Source organism: Orbicella faveolata, unplaced genomic scaffold, assembly GCF_042242905.1.
Source record: "Orbicella faveolata isolate gen_17 unplaced genomic scaffold, um_ofav_v1 contig_3, whole genome shotgun sequence".
Taxonomy (NCBI): Eukaryota; Metazoa; Cnidaria; class Anthozoa; order Scleractinia; family Merulinidae; genus Orbicella; species Orbicella faveolata.
In genome coordinates this window covers 9,261,388-9,284,169 of record NW_028301558.1, presented here as the reverse complement: position 1 = coordinate 9,284,169, position 22,782 = coordinate 9,261,388, and the positions used below count along the sequence as shown (strand labels likewise).

Genomic DNA, 22,782 nt, shown 5'->3' with positions numbered 1-22,782 from the left:
AATTTAAATTGAAATATACATGTATGTTTTTTGGTACTATTTTAAATAATAAAGATTTATTTATAACAAGAAAAAGGAAAAAAATTGTTGATGTGCTTCTCACTTTGACAAATTTAGTAATTTGGGTTGAGTCCACATTTTACAACATGTTGAGCTTATGTTGAGACTTGTGATTTAGAGCCTGGCAGCTAGTGTTAGCTGGCTAGCAAAACACTAAACCCAGTGCTTTAAACCACGTGTTTACTAGGCAATAGCAAATGTCTGAGGAAAAAAAAATGCATTAAGTCATTTAGAGTCGATCCTAGTTGCTCACAGAATGTCCCATAAAATTGAATTGAATTGCCACACGAGTTTCTTGGTCTGTGTCCTTTGTGTCTGTACATGTAGCTGCATGTATGATCATCACAGACATTTTCTCATTCAGAGCTCAGCTTTTCAAGCTCAACTTGTGTGCAAATGTACTTGGTCTGTTAAGGTGGTGTGAAATCCTAGTATGTGTTTAAGCCTAGGGCCAATAAAATGTGACAAAAAAGGTCGATAAACTACGAGTAAAAGAGCTCTAATTTTCTCTCACTTCCTCGTATGCAATACCTGGTGTCACATGAGTGCATGGCTATATAAAGGGCATGACTCCAATTCCCGTCCAAGGTTGTAAAAGCCTGTCTTTGATCGAGGATTGCTAGAAAACCTACCATACAACCCATGATGAAATTTTCACAGTTGATTTGTCCAGGTGAATCGTGTTTAGAGCCAAGATTTAACAGAAATCTGTAAGACTATTTTTGATTTCACATTTTCTTAGTTTGTAAAAATGCATGAATGTTACATTGGAGCCAATTTCTAATTCCTGAAACTTTGAGGTGGGGTCATATGGGTACTTAGATATTGAGAAAAACGTCATTTAACCTGCTAGTGCCCAGTCGTTTTTTAGGTACTCGATCTTTCATTTCGGCCATTTGTTGATGTTTAAATCGTTCAAGTTTCACACAGAATGGTAAAAGACTTAGGCAAACAGTAAATAGACAGTTAAAAGAAAGCTCTTTAATTATTGGCACATGTACCAATGGACATACAGTGTATTTGGTTGTAATAAGATATTTACAATTTATTATAGCAATGACTTCTTCCATCATTAAAGAACACTGCTCAGAATGCAGCTGTACCTGTATGCAATCACCAAATAAGATGTATTTTGTTACAAAACCTTTTTTCAAACAGCTAAATGAAGAAATCAATTAACTCTTGTCTGGCTTGTTCCCTTTGGGTAGTTGTTCTGAAAGAGCTTCTACCTCTTTCCTGTGTGCTGGGAAATTCTCCCAAGGAGTCTGAAAGTCAAACCTGCGGAATTCTTGGGCCATTTCAATTGGTTCACAGACAACTCGTTTAAGTTCATCATCATAACGCACCTGAAAACAAATACATATTTATATTTTATTTTGGCATTGAAGCCTAAACTACAGTGATGAAGATATTAAGTACACACTGTACAATCTTACCATCAATTCACACTAGTTAAAAGCAAGAATTGCATTACAGTACCACCTGACTTCATATGCACATTAGCCACCAGTTTCACAAGGCAGTACATGAGGTTTTCCCATGTGACCACCTTGGGAGGAACAAATGAAACACGAGATGAAACCAAAACAAAACCCAGGGGAAAACCCATTGACTTGTCCAAATACGTATGGTTGTGTCTTCATACTCTTAATCGCCTTTGTTAACTTCATAGCTGTATTTTATTACTCGGTATATGACCAAATTACAAGAGATACCAAAACAACAATTAGAATGAAACAGTTTCGTTTTGTTCTCTGCCATGCCGTGCCATCCATGTATGAATGTATATCAAATGTATGAAATAGGAAAAGGTACTTTCCTAAAGGCTGATGTGACATGATTAAGTTACTGTTAATTGATAACAAACCCTTCCCTGAACAACTTTGGGTGCAAAGAATTTCATCTCAACAGAAAAAGAATAAAATCCCAATATTGCTATTGTGTCAGTCATTCATCCATCCATTTGAAAAATTAAAGTAAAATTTCAACCTAGGTTTTTGTTCATGAATTGGGTGAGTTTCTTTCTTGAACCACGCCGTTTCATCTCACTTCTCTCGCATGCAATTCACGCATTCTGTCACTGCGGTTCACCCGTGCCAATGTGCATTGCCAAATGATTCCAGGTAATACTGTACTTTGAATGTAAACACATGCTGACCATTGTAAAGGTACTTTTAACTAAAGTGAAAACTTAGTTATATGTAGCACTTAGTGAAAAGTCTGGTACAATGCAAACATGTATCATAACTGACAGAAAGTGTTACGGAAAATAGGAAACAACAATGAGAGATTGCTTAAAACATAATTTAACTAAGTGAGTGCCCATAATTGCAACACTACTCTTGTAAATGTTTACTCAAAAAGAGATTAACAACAACAGTGGGAAAGAAAGGATGAAAGCAGATCAGTGTAAAATCATTAAATCGATTACCTCAACATAACCAGTAAGAGGGAAATCTTTCCTAAAGGGGTGTCCTTCAAACCCATAGTCTGTCAAAATTCTTCGTAAGTCTGGATGATCCGCAAAGAACACACCGTACATGTCCCATATCTAAAAGGATCCAGAGATGACAAATAAGAACAACTTCTACTCTATTACATTTGAAGCCTCAATCACTATTCAGGGAGCTGCAGGTAATTCTGCATATTTGTCACGTTTCAACCACAAATAAAGATTCCATGGTTTGGCTTTCTCATGTTGATTGTACTTCTGACATGTGAATTACTACAGAATAGGAGTAGATGATGTAGAGATGAGGAAAATGCAAAACAATACTGTACATACTGTACATGTTAGCCTTGGTATACATGTGGACACTTACCTCTCTTTCATACCAGTTTGCTATCTTAAACACTGGGTCAGCAGAGTCAACTGGTGTCAATTCATCAGTGTATGTTTTTACTCGAATCCTTGAGTTGTACCTCAGGGACAGCAAATTGTACACAATCTACAAAAAAAAAAAGGAAGAAAGAAAAAAAAAGACGTCCATGTACTCAAAATGCTTAGGAGTAAAACTTTGATGGACAAGTACCTGTACCACAGGAAGTACAGGTACACTTCACACCACAAGAAATAGAGTTGAGCACCAAGGATTACAGACCCCTCTACTGACCACCCCAAAAATAGAATTAAAATAATATATAAAGACTTCACCTACGGTTTGTCTAATTATTATACATGTAGATCACTTGTGTAGGCGAAATTTTAAGGATTACACTGTGCAAATGTAACAGACTTGGGTTCAGGATTGGGCGCAAGTTATATCATTCATTACACATTGCCATTTCCTTTGCTGTGGCTATTGTATGTACATGTATGAAAGACCGAGAAGCCTCTGGAAAGTCTTGAAATTTGTGCTCCTGTCCCTCCTCCATTTTGTTCAGCTCATTCTCTCACAGGTTTGTGAACTCCCCCGGGCTTCCCAGTTTGCTCAGCCAAATAACAGATAAAAACAAGAAACAAGCTAAAAGTCAGACAAGCCAGATTAGTCAGATTCAGCCACCCATGGAATGTACAAACTTTCCTTTTTCTGCCACCAGCTTCTCTTTTTGCCAAAAATAGCTTTTAGACATCATTTTGGGGGTTTAAAAAAAACTCAAGTCTGTTACAGACTTGAGTTTTTTACACCCGAAAAATGATCAGGTTTCACTCTGAAAACATTTGATGCATTTTCAGGTTTCACACTGAAAATGTATCAAACGTTTTCTGTCCACACTTTGCAGAAAAATAAATCAATACAGGGCTCGAAAATGCGACTCACTGGTCGCCAATGCGACCAAAAATTGAGCACTGGCAACTAAATTTTCAGAACTGGTCGCCAGCCGGCGACTCGCATTTTGTCCGATAACTAAAGAACACCACGACACAACTTTTGTTTTTAAATCCTTATATTAGGAAATCATTCGGATATGGTAGATAGCATACAAGTCACCTTTCCGTCCCCAGTAAAATAATGTCTGAATATTACAAGATAATCGAAAAAATTGAATGTAATTCGACATGTCGATACTGCGTTCACGGCGCGCCATATTGTTTCATCGGCTTCTTCTGAAACTGGGATCGCAGGCGCACTTCAACACCACATGCTTTTCATTTGCCGCGAAAATGGCAGCAGATACCAATCAATTGAAGGAATTACGTGAGTTTTTACGTGCGGGGAATGAAGATTCAGCCAAAAGGTTAATCCAAACTTTGAATCCTTCGAGGAAAGCAAGTCAAAAATAAAGAATGGCATTTCGAAGAAGTAGCAAAGAGAAAATACGCAAGGACCCGTGTTTGTCTCACAATGAAAACCACGGACTTAAAACGTTTTATGCTTCGCTTCATTTAAAATGACTATGGAGACAACCATTGCCTTCGGACCAGAGACATATCACCTGAGAACAACGGTAGCTTTATAACTAAGTGTTACTCGTGTTGTTTCTAGTTGTTTTCGCTCTTCAATTGTGACTTTTCTTGCATGCAAAGTAATGTAGAAAATCGTGTCCTTGTGTAGGTTATTTATAAAATAAGTTGGCGACCAAAATTTACGATCTGGCAACCAAAATTTTTCCGTTTGTCGCCAGCTGGCTCCCGAACGAAAAAGTTAATTTCGAGCCCTGCAATAAATTATTATTATTATTATTATTATTATTATTACTACTATTATAATAATGAGGAGTGTTTATTGTGACAAAAACTAGAGCTAAGCTTTACAAAATGCTATTATTACTACCATTATTATTATTATTATCATTATCATTATCATTATCATTATCATATCACTATCACTATCACTATCACTATCACTATCACTATCACTATCACTCACTATCACTATCATTATCATTATCATTATCATTATCATTATCATTATCATTATTATTATTACTGCAGAGAAATTTGAAAATGCAACAATCACCAGTCATTTTGGATTTGTGTTTGAGGAAAACTTAGTCAGGGAAATAACATGATTATCATGGCACCACTGTTTTCCAAAAGCTTTCAAGATGTTTTCTGTCTACACAAAAATGAAAAGGTGGCATTTTGAAATTCCTCCCATTGGAAGAGCCTTTTCAAAACTGAATTGTAGAAATAAAGCCACATTTTCAAAGTTCTCTGCTGTAGCATGAATGTTGCCTTAGACAAACCGTAAGAGAAATCTTTATTTACGTGTACATGTATTGTAATTTTCATTCTCTTTTCGGGGTGATCCATAGAGGGAGTCCGTAGGAGTAGTCCATGGACCCTGTCCGTAATGGGGGTCCACAGACCGGGGTTCAGTGTTTTTGAGCTCCCAAGCCACTAGGCCAAATATAAAAAGGGCTTTACTTTCTGTTCTGTGCTTGAGACAAGTTCAAACCAAAGAGTTTACTTAATAATGTCAGGGTTTGATAAAAGAAAAACGAAAGACAATCAAACTGGTTTTAAAATTTTTAGATTTTAAAATTAAACCTGCAACATACACTGTACATGTACCTCAAATCTGAAAGGCTTTCCCAGCTTATCCACTGCTGTCAGGTCTGCCAGAGACTTGTATTGAGCATTAGTATGGTCCCTTAAGAAGGTAAGGACAGGGATGATTCCCTCCGGAGCAATCAACAATTCCAGTTCTTTTGTTTGCGTTATCTGTGCCTGTTGAATGTACTTTGGCAATATGCTAGCTACATACTGCCCAAACTCAGACAGCTGTGCGACAGCTGCATCCTCTGAACAACAAACAAGACAACAAAAGGTGAATGACTTAAGATAAGCACCTCTCATTACCTACGCATTATAAACAAGTCACAAACAGTTGGACCAGTCATTTTGCCTGACTTTGAAACTTCCATTAAGGTGATTCCTCAGAATTGCATTGCACAGTCCTACTGTGCACGATTTTCACATCATTAGCGCACTCATGAGCACATGCATACAACATATACACAACATATACAAAATGGTGGCCTTTTTCTAAATGGCTTGGCTTGCGAGAGACAAATCATCGTTTTTTTTCTTGGAAACAAGTGCTGCAACCTAACGATTTTTTTTATTTAATTTGAATACAGAGATCACCTTCTTTCTATATAGTGAACATGGACCAATTTCTTTTGCAGAGTAAAAAATTACCACAAAAATTGAGAGCATAGCTAGTACTTGTAAATGAAGAACACTCCATGCTTGGAACATATTGAATCCCTGTCGACTAAATATGCTTGCCTTTATCATGAAACATACATCAAATTGCTCCTTAACATTGATGCAATACATCCATTGTTGTACATGTATTTCTCGTTTAACTTTCTCCCTATTTTGCTGTTCTCTTAAAGCATAAGGTGAATGATTAAAATATACACATTTCTGAAAGCAAATAATTTCTGGAATTATGGGGTTTATTGAAGGTTCTCCTGCTCCTAAACGATACAGGGACCCCCCTGTTTTATTTCAAATTTTAAGTTCTCTTGACTTACATGTAAGCAGCCAACAGGTAAAGTTTGAAAGAACATCTATTGTGAGTTCTATTTCAATGGAATTACATGTACCTTAATAAGCTAGCACACTCAATCTCAAAATTGGCAACCTTACTCATGTCATTCCTGCAACCCAGTTGCTACTCCATGTAATTCCACACAGAACAGTTTTAAATATAACAGGTATCACCTTTGACTGCAACTTCAGTTGATAATTTTCTTGATTGCTGCGAGGAGAATGCACGAGTACAGACAGGTGTGCGTTTGTATTGATCTAAAAAAGACAATATTCATTGAATTGATGAATGATTACAATTTAACAGATATTGAAGGCTCCAGCCTGTGTCTGTCTTTGAAGGTTTTTTTTTTTATTTTTTTATTTTATTATTATTTTTTTTTACATGAATATACCACAGAATAAAACTATGTTGACCAAATTTAATTGATGTACCATTTACCCATGCACGTGTAAGATAAGGCTGTAGCGAAAACTAACACCCCCACCAGCTAAGACCTAAGACCTGAAAATGAAGACCTTTTATTTTCTTTATTTAATATGATCTTGTTATGGTTTCTCACTGGACATATTCCGCTCTGGTTTTAATGTTTCTAATAGCAGTAAAACATGCAGACCCAAAAAAGAAGACCTGAAAACCTGAAACAAAGACCCGAAAACCCGAAAATGAAGACCCCCTCTGTTTTGTTTATTTTTTAAAAACAACAAAAGTACTGTTTTTGAAGCTCTTTTGAAGTTTGCATCAAAAAATTTGCTGCTGGTGTAAAATGTGCTTGAGGTTGTTACATTCCACATAAATGAACAGGGTTTGGCAATTTTCCTCCAGTTTTCATTTCACACTGGTTCGGCCAGGAAAAGTACCATTATATTATAGTACCACACTCAAAGATGAAGGCCGTTTGAGAAACAACAACGAAACAAGAATCCAACAGCTCTCATATGGTAACCATTGAGCGGAATTAAGGGAATACATGTAAAACCGGTGTTTGATGGTTGATGGTTTGATGGTACAGTACTTTACCGCTGTTAAAAAGAAAAAAACTGGAGCTGGACATGTCACAGCCGACCTTTTTGATATAAATGATACCGTGCAATCAGTCGACCTTATCGCCTGAAGAAGACTAGCAGTAAGCAGTCAAAACGTCGCGATCTACATCTCAACTGACTACATCGTGAGACAAACGATAAAAACGTCTTGTTAAAGAAAGAAAATAGGGGAGTCTTCGTTTTCGGGTCTTAGGTCTTAGGTCTTAGCTTTCGGGGATCTTAGGTTTCGCTACAACCTGTAAGCTAACGTGAAAACGTTTAAGCTTCAGCTCAAAAACACCGTCAAGCAATTGTTTACAAGTAAATACACTTGAGTTCAAGCAAAGCTTACGACAATAAGAACAAGTTAGTTTCAGTGCAATTTTGCCTATCTCATTGGGAATTTTTACTATTAAAAAGCAAATTGAGGTTTAAAAAAATTAGCTTCAAAACTCAAAACATAGAATACATACTTCTCAGTAGAACTCTGGGACTTGCAATTGCCCCCAATCTCAGCAGAGAACGAACTTTCGAGGACGCCATTTTGAGAACGTGAAGGCTCTGGTGCGGTTGCTCTCTGTGAGAAGCCGCTGCCTTTGTTCTAAGATGCGCAGGCTCGCGCAGGGAAAATTTATGTCCCCACACCACACCAGTAATCATTGTTTTCACTGACTCCATCTAGTATGGCGGGATGATGGGCAAAAACCCGAGAAGAAAAGGTACGGGAAGAGGAGAGTTGAAACTCCCTGCCACCCCTCCCTCAATATCAAGTCTCATGAACTGTCCTCGCTATGTCCGACATTTCTTCTGTTCCAAATTCTTAGATCACGGATAAAATCACCGATGAGCTCAAGACCAATTTTGGTTCTCTAAGTCAGCAGTACTAAAAGCTTTTGCTTGATCCCCTAGATCTAAGAAATCTAATCTAAATCAAAAGCATGAATCCGGCAAACAAGATCAATAGCCCTGAGGGTAGGTCACAAATAGCTACTAAATGCACCCCAATGGAATCGGCGTTGGCGAACAACAGGAATGAAACGATCAAGAGCCGGATTCAATCAGTAAACGCCAGACTGTGAGAGGGATTATTATTGGTTAACCCTTTGCGTACCAAGCGGCCATATATGGCCACTTAATACAGTCCTCATTCGATCGGGCCTTAAGAGAGGGATTTGAGGGGCTGAAACTACGACTACATTTTAATGTAGATTACATGAACTGCTTTATTAGTTTTTTCGAGGATTTCTTCCATCGAGCTTGTTTTCGGGCGAATTTTGAGGCTTTTTGTGATTTAAACGTTTTCAACGGGGAGATTTAAAAATGGCGGCTCTTCAAGATGATGCTGTACTACATTTCGGCGACCAAAACAACGTCGAAATTCAGTTTATCGACGAAGAAGACTTCCCTCTCGCCAGTATAATCGAGCATCAAGCTTCTGATGAGAAGTTTCACTCTGGTGCATCGGAATTAAGCTCCGAGAATTCGAGCGAAGAGTCGGAAGAGGAAGACAACGAAGTGGAATCGGATGAAGAACATTGGTCTAGAGAAGTCGAACGCAGAGTAGATATTGATTTTGGTGAAGAGCCTGGAATAAATGTCAGCACAAGAAACCTGAAATCGTGTTTGGATTATTTTGAGCTGCGTTTTACCCAAGAGGTATGGCAGTTGTTAGTTAGTCAAACTAATATATATGCAGAACAGAAGAGAGGGTCAGCAGAAAGCTCTGTGTGGTATCCAGTCACAGAAAGTGAAATGAAGGCCTGGATTAGTCTGTACCTAAATATGGGGTTGGTTACAAAACCAAACCTTAATTGTCACTGGAGTACTGATCCCGTCCTAAGTTCTCCTTTCTTCCCATCTTTGATGTCCCGGACTCGATTCTTTCAAATTTTGTGGTACCTGCACTTTGCTGACAACAACCATGCTCCCCCGCGAGACTCCACAGACTACAATAAGCTGTACAAAATCCAGCCTTTCCTAGATTTGGTAATGGCAAGTTGTCACAACGTGTACACCCCTGAGCGAAAACTTGCCATAGATGAGACTTTAATTAAATTCAAAGGCAAAGTACACTTCAGGCAGTTTATCCCCATAAAGCCGGGACGATTTGGTATAAAGGCTTTCACCCTTGCAGGATCCACCAGTGGCTATGTGTTGAATAGTAAGATTTACACTGGCAAGGAGAATAATGAAGTACAGAAAGACTTAGGAAGGAAGGCAGTTATGTCTGTGCTGCAACCTTATCTAGATAAGGGATTTTATTCCTTCATGGACAACTATTACACTTCTGTAGCTCTGTTTGAAGAGTTAGAAGAAAGAAACACCCTTGCATGTGGCACAGTTCGGTCCAACAGGGTAGCCTTGCCAAGAGAGATTTGTGGTGTGAAGGAAAAGGCAGTGAAAGATCTTAAAAGAGGAAAGTGTTTGTATAGGCAAAAGGGAAATTTGACTTGCGTGACATGGCATGACAGAAAGCCAGTTAGTGTGTTAGCCACCCTTCCCACCAGTACAACAGACTCAAGCTCGGTTCAGCGATCAGTAAAAGTAAATGGGAAGTGGGAGAAGAAGCAGTTTTTTAGACCAGGTGTAATTGACCTCCACAACACCTATATGGGTGGAGTAGATGTGTCTGACCAGCGAACCATTGCATATGCCAGACTTATGAAGGGGTCAGTCTGGTATTATAAAGTGCTTTTTATATGACTGAGGTGTGTGTATCAAATGCACATGTTCTCCACACCAAATCCCAGAATCATGTCAGTCTAAGAGCACTGCAGTTCAGAAAGGAGTTGGTCAGCACATTAGTTCAAGGCAAGTGCTTTCGAAGAGACACAGGATTCGTGCCGACCCCTGTTGCTATTCCTGACATAAGATTCAATCGGGATCATTTCCATTACCCTGTGAGCAATGATACAAGATCACCTTTCACGGTCCATATCCAGAAGGTGAAGACTATCTACAGCTGTGCTATTTGTGGCGTTAGATTGTGCCCTGAGCCTTGTTTTCAAAGGTACCACACGATGCAAGACTACTACTATGATGATGAAAGTCGAGATGGTCCCCGTTGGCTAAAAGAAGCAAGAGGGAGGCCATATCAAAGAGGAAGAAGAAGATCTTTAAGAGATTAACTCGTGGTTAATGTGTGAACATAGTTTTGTGCTAGTTCGGCATATAACTAGGGACTGTATTACCCATAAAGAAACTACTTGCATCTTTTGCATATTTCATTATTTTTTCAATTTTTACTTCACAAAAGGCAATCATTAATCTGTCTTAAATTCTCTAAAACAGGGGTTACAACCCTTATTAATACTTCTTACCTTTTGAAATTATACTGAAAAGCGATTAGAATTTCCAGTAAGAAACTAAAAGTTGGAGTATTTGTTTAAAACTGGTGATTTCAAAGCGTTTCTTAAAAAATGTGCATAATTATGCAAATTATGCTTATTACGACGTCACAATTTTGACATGTGTCATAATTTCTATGGTTGATGTGAAAGTATTTTTAATGCACATATATATAGTTTTAAAGGGTTTTGTTGTAAAGAACAGGCTTGGCAAGCATTCTTGTAAAATATACTCATTTTTGTAACAAATAAATACCACCCCCCTTGGTATACAAAGGGTTAAAAAACCCAGTCAGTTAAGATCTAGATGACCAGTCGGTTGAAGAATTCCGAAGTTACCTCGTGGGCATAGACCTTGGGGTGGGTGGAGGGTATAAGCGGCCCCAAAGGGTATGGTTTTTCAGCCGTTTTGGTCATAAATAGGGTATCGATTTTAGCCATTTTGATCATTAATAGGGTCTGGTTTTTGCACTTTAGTCTTGAATTGGGCATGTTTTTTAGAAGAACTAACTTTTTCATCTTTATTGATAAGAACATAAACAAAGGCCCCTCTCGATGTCTTTTGACTCTGGTCTGAACTAGGGAACTACTAGACAGGCTCTAAGGGCTACTATCAGGCATTCCACAGCAGGTGGATTCTGACCAGACTAACCTTGCTGGCAGGACAAAAAATAAACAGTCCAACCCGACCTGAAATCCCGACACACGTGCTCTTTTGCTGATCTTGTTTACAAAATATTAACCCTGCGATCAGGCGTTCTTTTTTTTCGGCGAACGGGGAGAAAAAGAACGCCTGAACGCAGGTTAATAAAATATGAAAAAAAAAAAAAAAGAAAAGAAACTTGAATCCATGCCACCGATTGATCGAGGGCTTCAATAATCAATTGCAGCGGCTTTGACGATGAAATCAATGCAGGAATAATAATCACTCACCAGTTTCATGATCAAATGTTCGCCCACACGTGATCATTAATTTATCATGTTTTCAACTATACACTGGGGAGACAGGAAGAAGGCCATTGCTTCCGGAAGAACCAAAACGCCTCGAGCCTAGATTAGACGCTACACATTTTAATCTAGCCCTACAACTGAACCAGCGTTGATTCCCGGCTACAGCCGTCTTTTTGTGGGCCGTGCACCGAAAAAGCCACTAAAACTACATCTGGTACACATTTCCCGACCGAAGCTTTCCCGACCGTTTGTTTCCGGCAGCCCCAAATCAATCGTCGGTATTCAACGTTCCCTTGCTTCGGGGTATTACTAATTTGTTTTCACAGAATTGTTGTTGTGAAGAACGTAGCGGTTTACTGCTGACACTGACTAAAGAATATGGAGCGTCGGTATTTGAATAGAAAAGCCCAGTGAAAAACATCTAGGATTGTATACTTGGTGAGTCTTTAAAAAAGGAAGCAAAGACTTACCTATTTGGCAGAAAATGTCGGCTTGTCACCACTTCCTTGATTCCCCCTCCCCCCCCCCCCTCCCTAAAAAAAAGGACCTAGCAAAATCAATCATCTTTAAACGCTGAATAATTGAATTTTTTGATCGAAACTATTTTTCATCTACCGGTGAACTGATAACGCCTTTTGCTGCGCTCTTTGTTAAATCTGACATCAAAAATAAAATACCGCGGCACCAGTCAGATATGAGGAAGCTTTGATACGCGGGCGAGCAATCATTTTTCATATAAAACACAATTTAACATAGGACGCATCACGTCGTTCATGATTATTTATTTTTCTCTTTCTCGTCTGACACGATTTTATTTCTTTGGGTTTTCTTTCTTACATTACTGTTTCATTCGACAGTTCAATAAACTGACGCAAAATTCAAGTTCAGTTTTTCAGAATAGTTTACTTTCTTATATTACCTCTGAAAAGTTGGTATAACGTATATCTGGGTTCAGATATCATACATAAAGTATGTTAGTAACATGCACTTAAAATCAGAGCTTACGTAGCGAACTTTCTTTGCACATATTATATACATCATGTTATTTCTTACATACGTACTCGTAGGAATAACGAGTGTGTCTCCTGTGATAGTTACCGCATTGATAGCCATAAATCGACATAAAACAAGTTGAATAAAACTTAGCTTGCCTGTTATTGTTGTTGTTGTTTGTTTGTTTGTTTGTTTGTTTGTTTTTCTTTCTCGCGGTCTTGTGTCACAATGGCAAAACAAGTTTCGAGGGCAGACAAAGCAAGTCAAGATAAAATTCACGATTCATTGGGGAATCAAGACAAAACTGTTGCACCCTTGAATCAACTCGGCTAAACTTGAGAAAGGTGTGAAACAGATTCGTTCGGAAAAAACGAGCCTGTTTTCCTGATAAATGATCTATGATTTTTCCTTTTAGAGTCGACTGAACCATCAGTTACAAATGGTGCAGTTTCCAAGAAAACTGATACGGTCGAGTTTTTGTATAGTAGCAACAAATTTAAAGTTTTAGTTAAGAAATACTTTAACAAGCCAGCGACTCAACTATACATGTATTCTTACAACAACAATGCTTTATTCACTCTAGGACCCTCTAGACACTTGATACGCATTTGCATAGAAAATAAAGATATGTGCTTAAAGTCGAGCCAAGGGGATAAATGAACCTTGCGGTTTTCAAGTTATCCCCCTGCCTTTTATGTGCAAAACAAAATAAGGCCAAGGGAATAGCACTATGCTTGAGATTTTCGACTTAATTATACCTAGGCTAAGCCTTAATAGAAGTTAATAATGGTACTCTTAGCATTTAAAACTTCATCCCGAACATTTAACTTAAATACACAGTAAGAGATGTTTTAACCTTCGTCATTTCTAACAACACCAACTGTAATCACTGATAACTTTTTGTTATCTCCTAACCAAAAAGCATTAAGCCTAAAGCTTTAAGCTTTTACAACACCAAGCAATGAACAGCAATCTTCGCATGTTACTGTCACTGGCGACAAGTCGCTTTCTTGAACACGTGGTACAGCCTGGTCCTGTAGTAAGGGTTCATGACCGCATACAACACAGGATTCACCGCTGACCCAATCACTCCAATAGCAGAAGAACAACCATGCAGGTTAAAGTGAAGCTCCGTGTAAGTACCAAAGACGCCACCAAGTTGGACGAGAAGAAACGGGGTCCAGAAAGCGGTGTAGACGATGGCGACCCAGAAACACAACTTCGTGACGTGTCGCTCGTCCGCCGAGCCATTCACTCCTTCTATGTGAGTGTGCAGCGTTCGGAATATCTGGACGTACGTCACGGCTGTTATGAGAATGGAAAGGCCATAGAGGGTCGCTGAGTAGCCGAGGAAGATTTTCGCGTAGGTGTCCAAGCGCTGGTTGATCAACAGGCAGCGGTAAAGTTTCGGGGTGGTGTCACCACTTGTGAACTCATTTCGAGCCAGTAGGACCATGAACAGCGAGGCCAAGATGCAGAGGAACCAGAAAATGTACATCACCAGGCGTGCTTGCGCCAGAGAGAGCCTTGGATTCTGCGGTCGTAGCATGACGTCTTTTCGATGATACGCCAACAGAGGGAACACGAAATACATCAGTGAAATGCTGAACATGGACAAGAACAAGCTTATTTCACAGACTGGCGTGTTCGCGATGATCTCTCCTTTCGGGTACACTCGGTAGATGAACAGCATCGGCGTGAAGAGAAGGCAGATTAAGAGGTCGGCGATGGCCAAGTTGGTGATGAGAAAGTTGAAAGTCTGGTGAATCGACTTGTCCGTCAAATAGGAGTAGATCACCATTCCATTACCGAGCGAGCCCAGGACGATAGTGAGAAGATACAACGGGCAAACGAAGGCTGTAGTGGCAGTATATTGCTCGTAGTTCTGCATGTCGCCTGATTAATCGTGAAAAACAAGCTGATTTCTGGCCGGCTTCCACACCGCGAACGAAGCTATTGCGAAAAGATCTTCTCGGCATGCGAATCTGTGAACAAAGTACAGCGAACGTGATTTATAGCACAATTTAGGCGCCGCGAATCAATGAGGAACGGAATTAAACTGCACTTTATCAATAGGTTCTATTTTTTGTTATTATTATAGTACGTGGGGCGCAGGTGTGCCGTATGTAAATTAATGAACCCTATGGAGCTTTCACTTTCGCACATCCTGCTATTTGGGTTTGCATTGTGTCTTTGCTCCTCGCCAACACAACAAAACCAATTAAGCAGCTCTATTAGTGCTACTAGCACTTGAAATTCAAAAACGCACGTCGGTCACACTATTCTGGCAAGGAAACACTCCATTTGCAACACCTTAAAGCTATCATACCAGAATCAGACAGAGGTATCAAAACGTGTAAAGCGCAGTTCGCAAAACAAAGCACCTGCCGGAAAGATAACCGCTATTAATTTAACACCCCTGAAAATCGAAGTAGCTGGAAAACACGTATCTAAGATTTGTCCAATCACCGAGCATTAAATCTAATGTGTGCCCTGTAGCAGTTCCATTTCCTCTCGAGGAGAAACAGGTTGATCCTATTGATTCCCTAATAGCCTCTGGGGAATTAAAGATATCCAATAAAATTTGATCCACATATACGACAAGTATCGCTACAAAAACATTGGTAATATCTCGATCTCTTGTGCTACTAAGCCGTATTTAACGATAGGTGTAAAACCGTGTATGCTTATAGAAATAAGATATCTCCCTGTGAAAACAACTGCAAAATATATACATTCGGAAGTGTTTCCAAGATAAATTTTCAACCGTACGTATTCACTTAGTCGGCAATACTTGTTTCTATGGCTATACAACTGCAAAAATCTAACCGTGTCCTCTTTTAAAATTCACTGACCTTTCCGGTCTCCAAAATGTCCCGCTACTGGTCTGAAAACTTTTCTTCAATCTTGATCTCCGAAATAGAGTGATTCAAATAGCAGCAAGCTGTTCCGTGTGCTGAATGTAGACCAACTCTTACAGAGGAATTCAGGAGAGATCTTTTTTTTGTAAGAAAAAAGCGTCGATCGCTGTTTGAACCTGTTTCTCCCCGCAAGCAGCGCTTAATGACAGATTATGAAAAGACCTTGCGATCATAAAACTATTATAAACCCACTGCGGCACCGTTTGATTCAGCTGATTATTTTTTTTATTATTATTATTCAAATGTTTTTGATCCTGTTGTCCGAAAAAGCCACTCTTTTCAAGATTTTAACACCGCATTATTCATGCTGTTATTGTGCTTGGCACTAACCTTACGAAAAACATCTGACTGTCAGGTGAGGAAGGAAGTGTTTTATAGTCGCCGAACTAGGGGACGAAAAAAAAAAAAAAAAAAAACCAACAAATTATGCATCTGCACACTTATGTTACAAACCTTTTCAGCCGCCGAATGCATTAGTGGACATTTCTTAATGAACAGAACATTCTTAATTGAATACTGGCTTGCTCTCGAGGCAGTCGCGTTTAGTTAGCATTTGTTTTTTAAGCAAAGGACATATACAGTGAACACATTTGCCTGCATTTTGCCGAGTTTAAGTACATCTGTGCAAAAGACCGGTATTTTGTTAATATTGTCTGTTCTAAGTATTTGCTTTGTCATATTTTTCTCAGCTGGAGGTGTGCAATAAAAGACTGTTTTTAACTCTAAAAAGCATAAATAAATTTAGAACCTTCAATCACGCTGGCTACAAAAGCAGATAAATTAAGTCTTCACTGGTACATGTTAATTTATTCAGTAATGTGATAACCAAACAGTTTTGCCATTACTGAGTAAACTTACATATACCAAAGAAGACTGAATCTTTAAAAGATCAACCGTAAACAAAGATGAAATAAAATAAATTAACTTAACTATTTGTAAAATATTGCAGAGATAAATTGCATATAAATTAGTTTTGTTACAAATTGCAATCTATGAGGTTAATTTTTTTCATACCAAGCTATTTTTCAGATTCCGCAATCGATTTCAGTTTTTGTGTGGCAGTCTCTGTAAAAGCGATTCATTGCATTTGTGCCCAGTGAACGTTGTCGTGTCACAAGTAAATGTAACGAATTTAGTTGTTTTTGGAAATCGGTACGTCATAATATTGAATTCAGAGCCTGCAAGACGCCTAATTTGAGCATGGCCAAGATGGAAAATTGCCGAAATGGATGAGCTCTCTGTTCAAAAACCACCGAGCGCAACAAAAATTTATTATTATTCCTAGCTATCTCCGTGTTCCTTCAAAAGGCTCAGAGCGCGTGCTACTTTCGATATATTTTGAGTCAGAGGTTCGTACAAGTAAAAGTCTACCCGATAGATCAGATAGATAATTTCTCAAGTCTAGACAGGACCGTCTGTAATTAAACTTCAACTAAATTCTGCCAAACAGATGTTGGGAAGCATAGAAGTGTAAAAATACCTTGCGCTTTTTATCTTCACAGCAACTTCGAACTTTAAGGGCTTTCGAGAATATCACACTTCATAATGCAAATAAGGCTGTCATGCAAATTCAGATTGTTTTCAATGAAAACCGGTTTAAATTGTACATCTAATAAGTATACCTAACTTACAGAAGGTTCCACACAAACAAAACTTAGAAGCGGTGTAAATAACAAAAATTTTGAATTACGCTAGAGAAAACGAATTTATTTTTTGCCGCTTTGCGTTGTTTTTGCTGTTTGAAATGGCAGGCTTGTGTTCCTTCTCGGCAGTTTACAGGTGATGGGTGCGGAAGTAGTCGTGGATTAACAGATTGTGTAGCCCTAAACACCTGTGACAGCGAGACCAGGTCGCATCTTCAAAATGTTTCTGAAAAAGATCTAATACTGGCAAGTGCAGGTTTTGTAGAGCTCTCAGAAGAACAGGTTAAGAATATGACGGTTTATCTAGCTCATCGTTTTAATTATGTTTTAATTTACCCTGGGAAAGTACCGGCAACCCCTAACACCTGCCAGTATCCAAGACATCAACGGCGGTGACTGGAACACATGTAATTAATTTCAAGCTAGCCAGGAAAGTTAAAAACATCTTCTGGATAAGCTACACCCGTTGGTTCGCGTAGGTTTTATCTTTGAAGATTTTATTTTGTAACCACTGCATGTTGTTGTCACTGTTTACGTTTGAAGGCCCTAAAGCTGACACAGACTTCATTTTCCCATGAGTCATTTCACGAGTGCGCTATGGGTGTATCCAGGAGTGCATCGTTTAGAGACTATCGGGCACCCTGCCGCAATGAAAGATAGTTTGTTCTGAATATTACACAAATTTTAAAACAACAACAACAACATTAATAAAATTGCTCATTCTTTTATTTACAAAGTTGCTTAGCAATACAACTACCTACTGGTCGTTCAAGGTTCACCATTATTTCGTTTGGGAGGGGGCTGGTGGGCGTGGTATATAATCGTGTGGTCATGCCGCAGATTCTAGGTACTTAACAAACACGGATCAGGAAGCTCAGAGCAACGAGAAGATCTGTTATATGCCTTTGACCGCGCAAGTCAGACATCTTGCTGTGGAAAGCAAGATGTTCGATAAACCAGGCCTGAGAGGCTAAACAGGATCACAGCCGACAACAAGTCAGCTATTCTAATAATGGACTGGGCCATGAAATTTCTTCAAATGAAATATCGCGAGAAGCAGTCCGATTGGGTCGGAAAACGAGGCCTTGGCTGGCACATATCAACGGTCATAACTAAGATTGAATGTTAGCACTGGCAAGGTTGAGCTGAAATCAAATGCGCACATCTTTGATTCGTGCCAACAGGACTGGTATGCAGTCTGCTCAATCATTGAAACACAGTGGAGGTTGTCAAAAAGGATCAAATTTGGTAGTGAACCTATCCACATTCTTAGGGATGTGAATGCCGCCGTTAGGAAAACAAGTTTACAAACTGTCTACTTCAGAATGTATTGGGCATGATAGCTACGCCGGGCTTAAAAATATATATTTTTTTAACGAACTAACTAAACGAAAATGGTTTTACAAGCCATTTACTGCTACGGGACCCCTGACTAACAGCGTGAAATAATCGTGAATATATTGAGCGGAATCACAGAACTTAATTTGTGTAACTGAGTTAAATTCAAGTTAGTAGCCTTTTCAACTTTATTTGCCTTCTTCCACCCATCGGAAACTCAGGGTAGCAGGATAAACATTGAATTCCAGACGAAAGTTCCTTTTCTTTCTTCAGTTTCTTGTTTTGATTTTTTTGCTCGCCGAAAATATGAACTCTCCTGATTGACACATTGTGTTGTAAACCTGCACCAAATTTTGATAAACGCTATTTCAAACAAAATGAAACCAAAGAGAGAAAGTGTACAATTCAGCATAACTATTCTAGCAGTCACTACTATTACAACTTAACATGACTTAACAACCCGGTAAGAATGTCCTTGACAGGCTAAAAATAACTTAGGCCCCGTCCACGTGTATCCGGATATTTTTGAATCCGCAACTTTTTCTTTCCAGATACGGCTTCCGTCCACACGCATTCAGCGAATTCAGCAGCGAATCCGGATATTTTTAAATCTGCTCTCCAAAGTGGAAAAAAATAAATCCGCAACGAATCCGATAACGTGTGGACGGTGAATCCGGATATTTTCGAATCCGATGACGCAGCAAAATCGTGTCCAGTCTCTTACCGAACAATAAACCAATATGGCGGCACAACGTGCAGGCCTAGTTTCTCTAGAGTGAATCCGCATATCATCGGATGCGTGTGGACAGGCGAAGTCGATTTGAATACACTACGTGTGGACGGGGAAATTTTTGAATCCGGAAAGAAAATGCTGCGGATTCAAAAATATCCGGATACGTGTGGATATGTGTAGACATTCTAGCGTTGTACAATGACGACGACTGAAATCTACATTTTCTTTACATCACCTACAGCTCTACAGCTGAAGTACACAAGCGATAAATGTCCGATAAATAATTTTCCTTTCTAGCTAGGCAGTAAGTTCTATGGTAAAAGGTTCTAATTTTTAAATATGAGAGTCCTTTTACATATAGACCAAATCTTATTTAACCTATATATAATTTCAGCCGAAACAGCTCTTAGGCCAGACAGAAGATAACAGTAACTTACACCGCAGCCGCTCATTTTAGCTTTTTAATTCAAAGTTTTGGAGGACTCTTTGGTGAATTTAAGGCTATTCACGACTTTTTTATTATCCCGAGCAAAGAGCACGTTTTGAGAATATCTGCTTCAAGGTAACATTACTCTATGTGGGAAACTTCAAAATTTATGTGGGAAACTTAGGAACTACGAGCGGTGCAAAATTGTGTGACGGACGTTTTCGCGGCTGAATATTAGCTATGTTGATCGAACTCCTGTGGTTCAAAAAGGTTAGTGCCCAAAGTTTTTTTTCCTGTTCCCGGTACACTAGTCTTAGCACTAAACATGGATATTGGTCGAGGCTCCAGATCACGTTATACTTTTGAGAAACACTCCTTCAACCAGCAGCATGTCCGCTTGAATCTTGCAAAGGCTCTTTGTGGGACATTTTCAAAAAATCATAATTGATTTTTCTTAAGTCCGATTTCTAACATATTAACGTTTATCAAAATATGAAACATGAAATAAAGTGATCTGTAAGTTTATCGTATTTCAGTAAAAGCGTAATTTTTCAGCGCCTTCAGCGTAACGCCTAAATTTGACTCGCAAAAGAACGATTTTAACTGTTTTGGACCGTCCTCGAAAATCGTCGCCGGAATAATTGAAAAATAGCATAAAAAGCCAAATTATTGCTATTTTTGTTTATCATATGGACTAATTGTCTCGCACAGAAAATTTGAAGAAATTCTGTCTTCGGCCGAAAATCGAGTTGTCGGTTATTACATGGACAGCCTCTTAAAACTTGAAGATCATTTCAGCTTTGACAGGACGCTTGTATGTACGTTCATGACCTTTATAATGCAATGCAATGGTGCGGCACTTGATTTTAGTGCGCTTTCCCTTGTGCCAATCACGAGTTTAATTACTTCTCTCAGTTCCTCGCTCGGCGTACAACCCGTGAAAAGGACTGGGTGCCATTTTGTACTGTGTTTTGGTTTCGAAGGCGATATGGTACCTCTGTTATGCAAATTGTTGTTTTATTTCACCTTTTCATTTCCTCGGCGTGCCTGAGGGTGTCTTTAAATGTCATGGACGCGCACGTACGCTGATATTCACTGATGATTTTCCCTATTCCCTACATCAATCAATCAATAAAACACAACTTTCCACTGGTAAATGGGGCACTGGTTGCTGCACCGGATTATTATTGAGAACTTCAGATAAGCTTAGATAGTGTACGTTATATGAAACTGAACAAGTACATTAAAAACTAGTGTGCCTACTGCCCGCCAGGAAAAAGCCCCTTTTCTTTAGGAGGAAACCTGATCCCCCTCGAATGCAGAGCCAGGCACATATATAGGAACCTCGAGGGAGAGGTTGTAAGCTACACTAGTGCACTATTTAGACAAGCTATCTGTAATGATATGTATACAGTATACTTCATAAAATAAAATTAGCACATGTTGGTAGCAGGGCCAGTCTAGAATGATTCCCCAAGTAAAATCCCGCCAACACACGATCTCGATTATGATGTTGCCATGACAACTGTCAAATCTCCGGCGAACAGTGAAAACGTAAATTTACTGCTATTCCACGAACCGCAGCAAATAGCAGTTTGTCTCCCCCAAAGGCGATATTGTACCTCTGTTATGCAAATTGTTGTTTTATTTCACCTTTTCATTTCCTCGGCGTGCTTGAGGGTGTCTTTAAATGTCATGAACGCGCACGTACGCTGATATTCACTGATGTTTGTCTCCCTTTACTTGTGTCACGCAATCTTACTCTGAAACATTGGCAATCGATGGTTAAGTGTACAGTAGCCGCTGAAACGAGGCCGATTTTACGATTGACGGAATCTTCTCTACTTTAGAGTTTGTAGGTATTCATGTGTCTGTGTATAGAAGCTATCTGATGTGAGGTACAAATCATAATTACATAATTACTTTCAAGTTGAGGGAAACCGCAATATGAATAATAATTTTCGGGAGTGAGAAAACATCACAGGAGTAAATAAACCGAAACTTATCAAGAAATGCTTGCGACCTAGCAAGAGTAAGATTGATTTCGAACGACAAACTTCAAAAAGATTGGTGAATTTATGGACGGCTGGGTGTGCCTCAGCTCGCCCACTTGAAACAAAGACGAAGAAGTCAAGTGTCAAAATCATGAGGGTTTTCTTCACATATTTAACGACTTAACAGTACATCAACACCGTTTACGCTGTTTAACTAAGCATTCTTACCAGATCTTTGTCCAGGTGAAACGATTTGCAAGGCTCGCACTCGAGGGAACGGCACGCGTGACTGAACTCGCGATTTGACCTATCCCAGCCCAAACACCCAGACAACCCACAAGGCACCTCGCGCTCCATGCTCGAGGTCACGCACGCATAACCTGAGTATCAGGCTTTTCTTAGCAAGAGCGCACGCACTATTTGCGTTTGACGATTACACTGCAAATAAACTCCGTATTCTAAGGTGAGGTCAAAATACCTCACCGAAAAAACAGAAGAAGTTTTTGCAGTCTATAGAACTAGAGACAGAGCACAATTAAGCACGGCTGAAACAAGTTCAAAACGTAATGCAACAACGATATGATAGAGTTAAAACTAAAAGTCAAAATGCAATCGTGGACAGCTGTTTCGACCTGGTTGAGTCTAGCAATCAAATCAGCCCGGTTTAGCAACAAAAACAAACCAAAACAAAACAAAACAAAAACAAACAAACAACAACAACAACCCACTCGAAGGCCAATTATCTACTAAATGTCATCGAATTGTAATCAACATGTCAGGATGCCACTTTTCACAAAATAGAGAAAAAAGTGTCGCGGAGCCACCTAAAATTTCCGAAAAGAGACCCTGAATCCCTTTCCACATTTTTATTTCAAACTTGACAAATAATTGGATTTAATTACCA

The 22,782-nt window shown here is 39.1% G+C and overlaps 2 protein-coding genes across 5 annotated transcripts; both read right to left on the bottom strand.

Moving 5' to 3' along the window:
* Positions 1–1,021: 1,021 nt before the first annotated feature.
* LOC110067896 (NADH dehydrogenase [ubiquinone] iron-sulfur protein 3, mitochondrial-like) lies at positions 1,022–8,224 on the bottom strand. The gene is made up of 6 exons (XM_020775240.2): positions 8,005–8,224; positions 6,680–6,763; positions 5,519–5,748; positions 2,883–3,008; positions 2,492–2,611; positions 1,022–1,406 (listed from the first exon to the last, which is right to left on the bottom strand). The coding sequence occupies exons 1-6, from the start codon at positions 8,207–8,209 to the stop codon at positions 1,236–1,238; spliced, it is 936 nt and encodes a 311-aa protein (XP_020630899.2). The 5' UTR covers positions 8,210–8,224; the 3' UTR covers positions 1,022–1,235.
* Positions 8,225–12,596: 4,372 nt separating this feature from the next.
* LOC110067908 (opsin Rh4-like) lies at positions 12,597–22,211 on the bottom strand. Of its 4 annotated transcripts, none has more exons than XM_089298438.1 (2): positions 22,107–22,211; positions 12,597–14,807 (listed from the first exon to the last, which is right to left on the bottom strand). In XM_089298438.1, the coding sequence occupies exon 2, from the start codon at positions 14,711–14,713 to the stop codon at positions 13,811–13,813; it is 903 nt and encodes a 300-aa protein (XP_089154564.1). In that variant the 5' UTR covers positions 14,714–14,807; positions 22,107–22,211; the 3' UTR covers positions 12,597–13,810. The 4 variants fall into 4 exon arrangements, with proteins under 4 accessions (XP_089154564.1, XP_020630912.1, XP_020630915.1 ...); XM_020775253.2 differs by lacking the exon at positions 22,107–22,211 and adding an exon at positions 20,911–22,041; XM_020775256.2 differs by lacking the exon at positions 22,107–22,211 and adding an exon at positions 15,678–16,633.
* Positions 22,212–22,782: the final 571 nt, after the last annotated feature.

Excerpts from the sequence above, each read along its gene's own strand:
- LOC110067908 (XM_089298438.1), bottom strand. The coding sequence starts at position 14,713 with ATGCAGAACTACGAGCAATATACTGCCACTACAGCCTTCGTTTGCCCG.
- LOC110067896 (XM_020775240.2), bottom strand. The coding sequence starts at position 8,209 with ATGGAGTCAGTGAAAACAATGATTACTGGTGTGGTGTGGGGACATAAA. Across the intron at positions 5,749-6,679 it reads AACTGAAGTTGCAGTCAAAG|AGGATGCAGCTGTCGCACAG; the intron begins GTGATACCTGTT and ends TTTGTTGTTCAG. Across the intron at positions 1,407-2,491 it reads CTCTTACTGGTTATGTTGAG|GTGCGTTATGATGATGAACT; the intron begins GTAATCGATTTA and ends ATTTGTTTTCAG.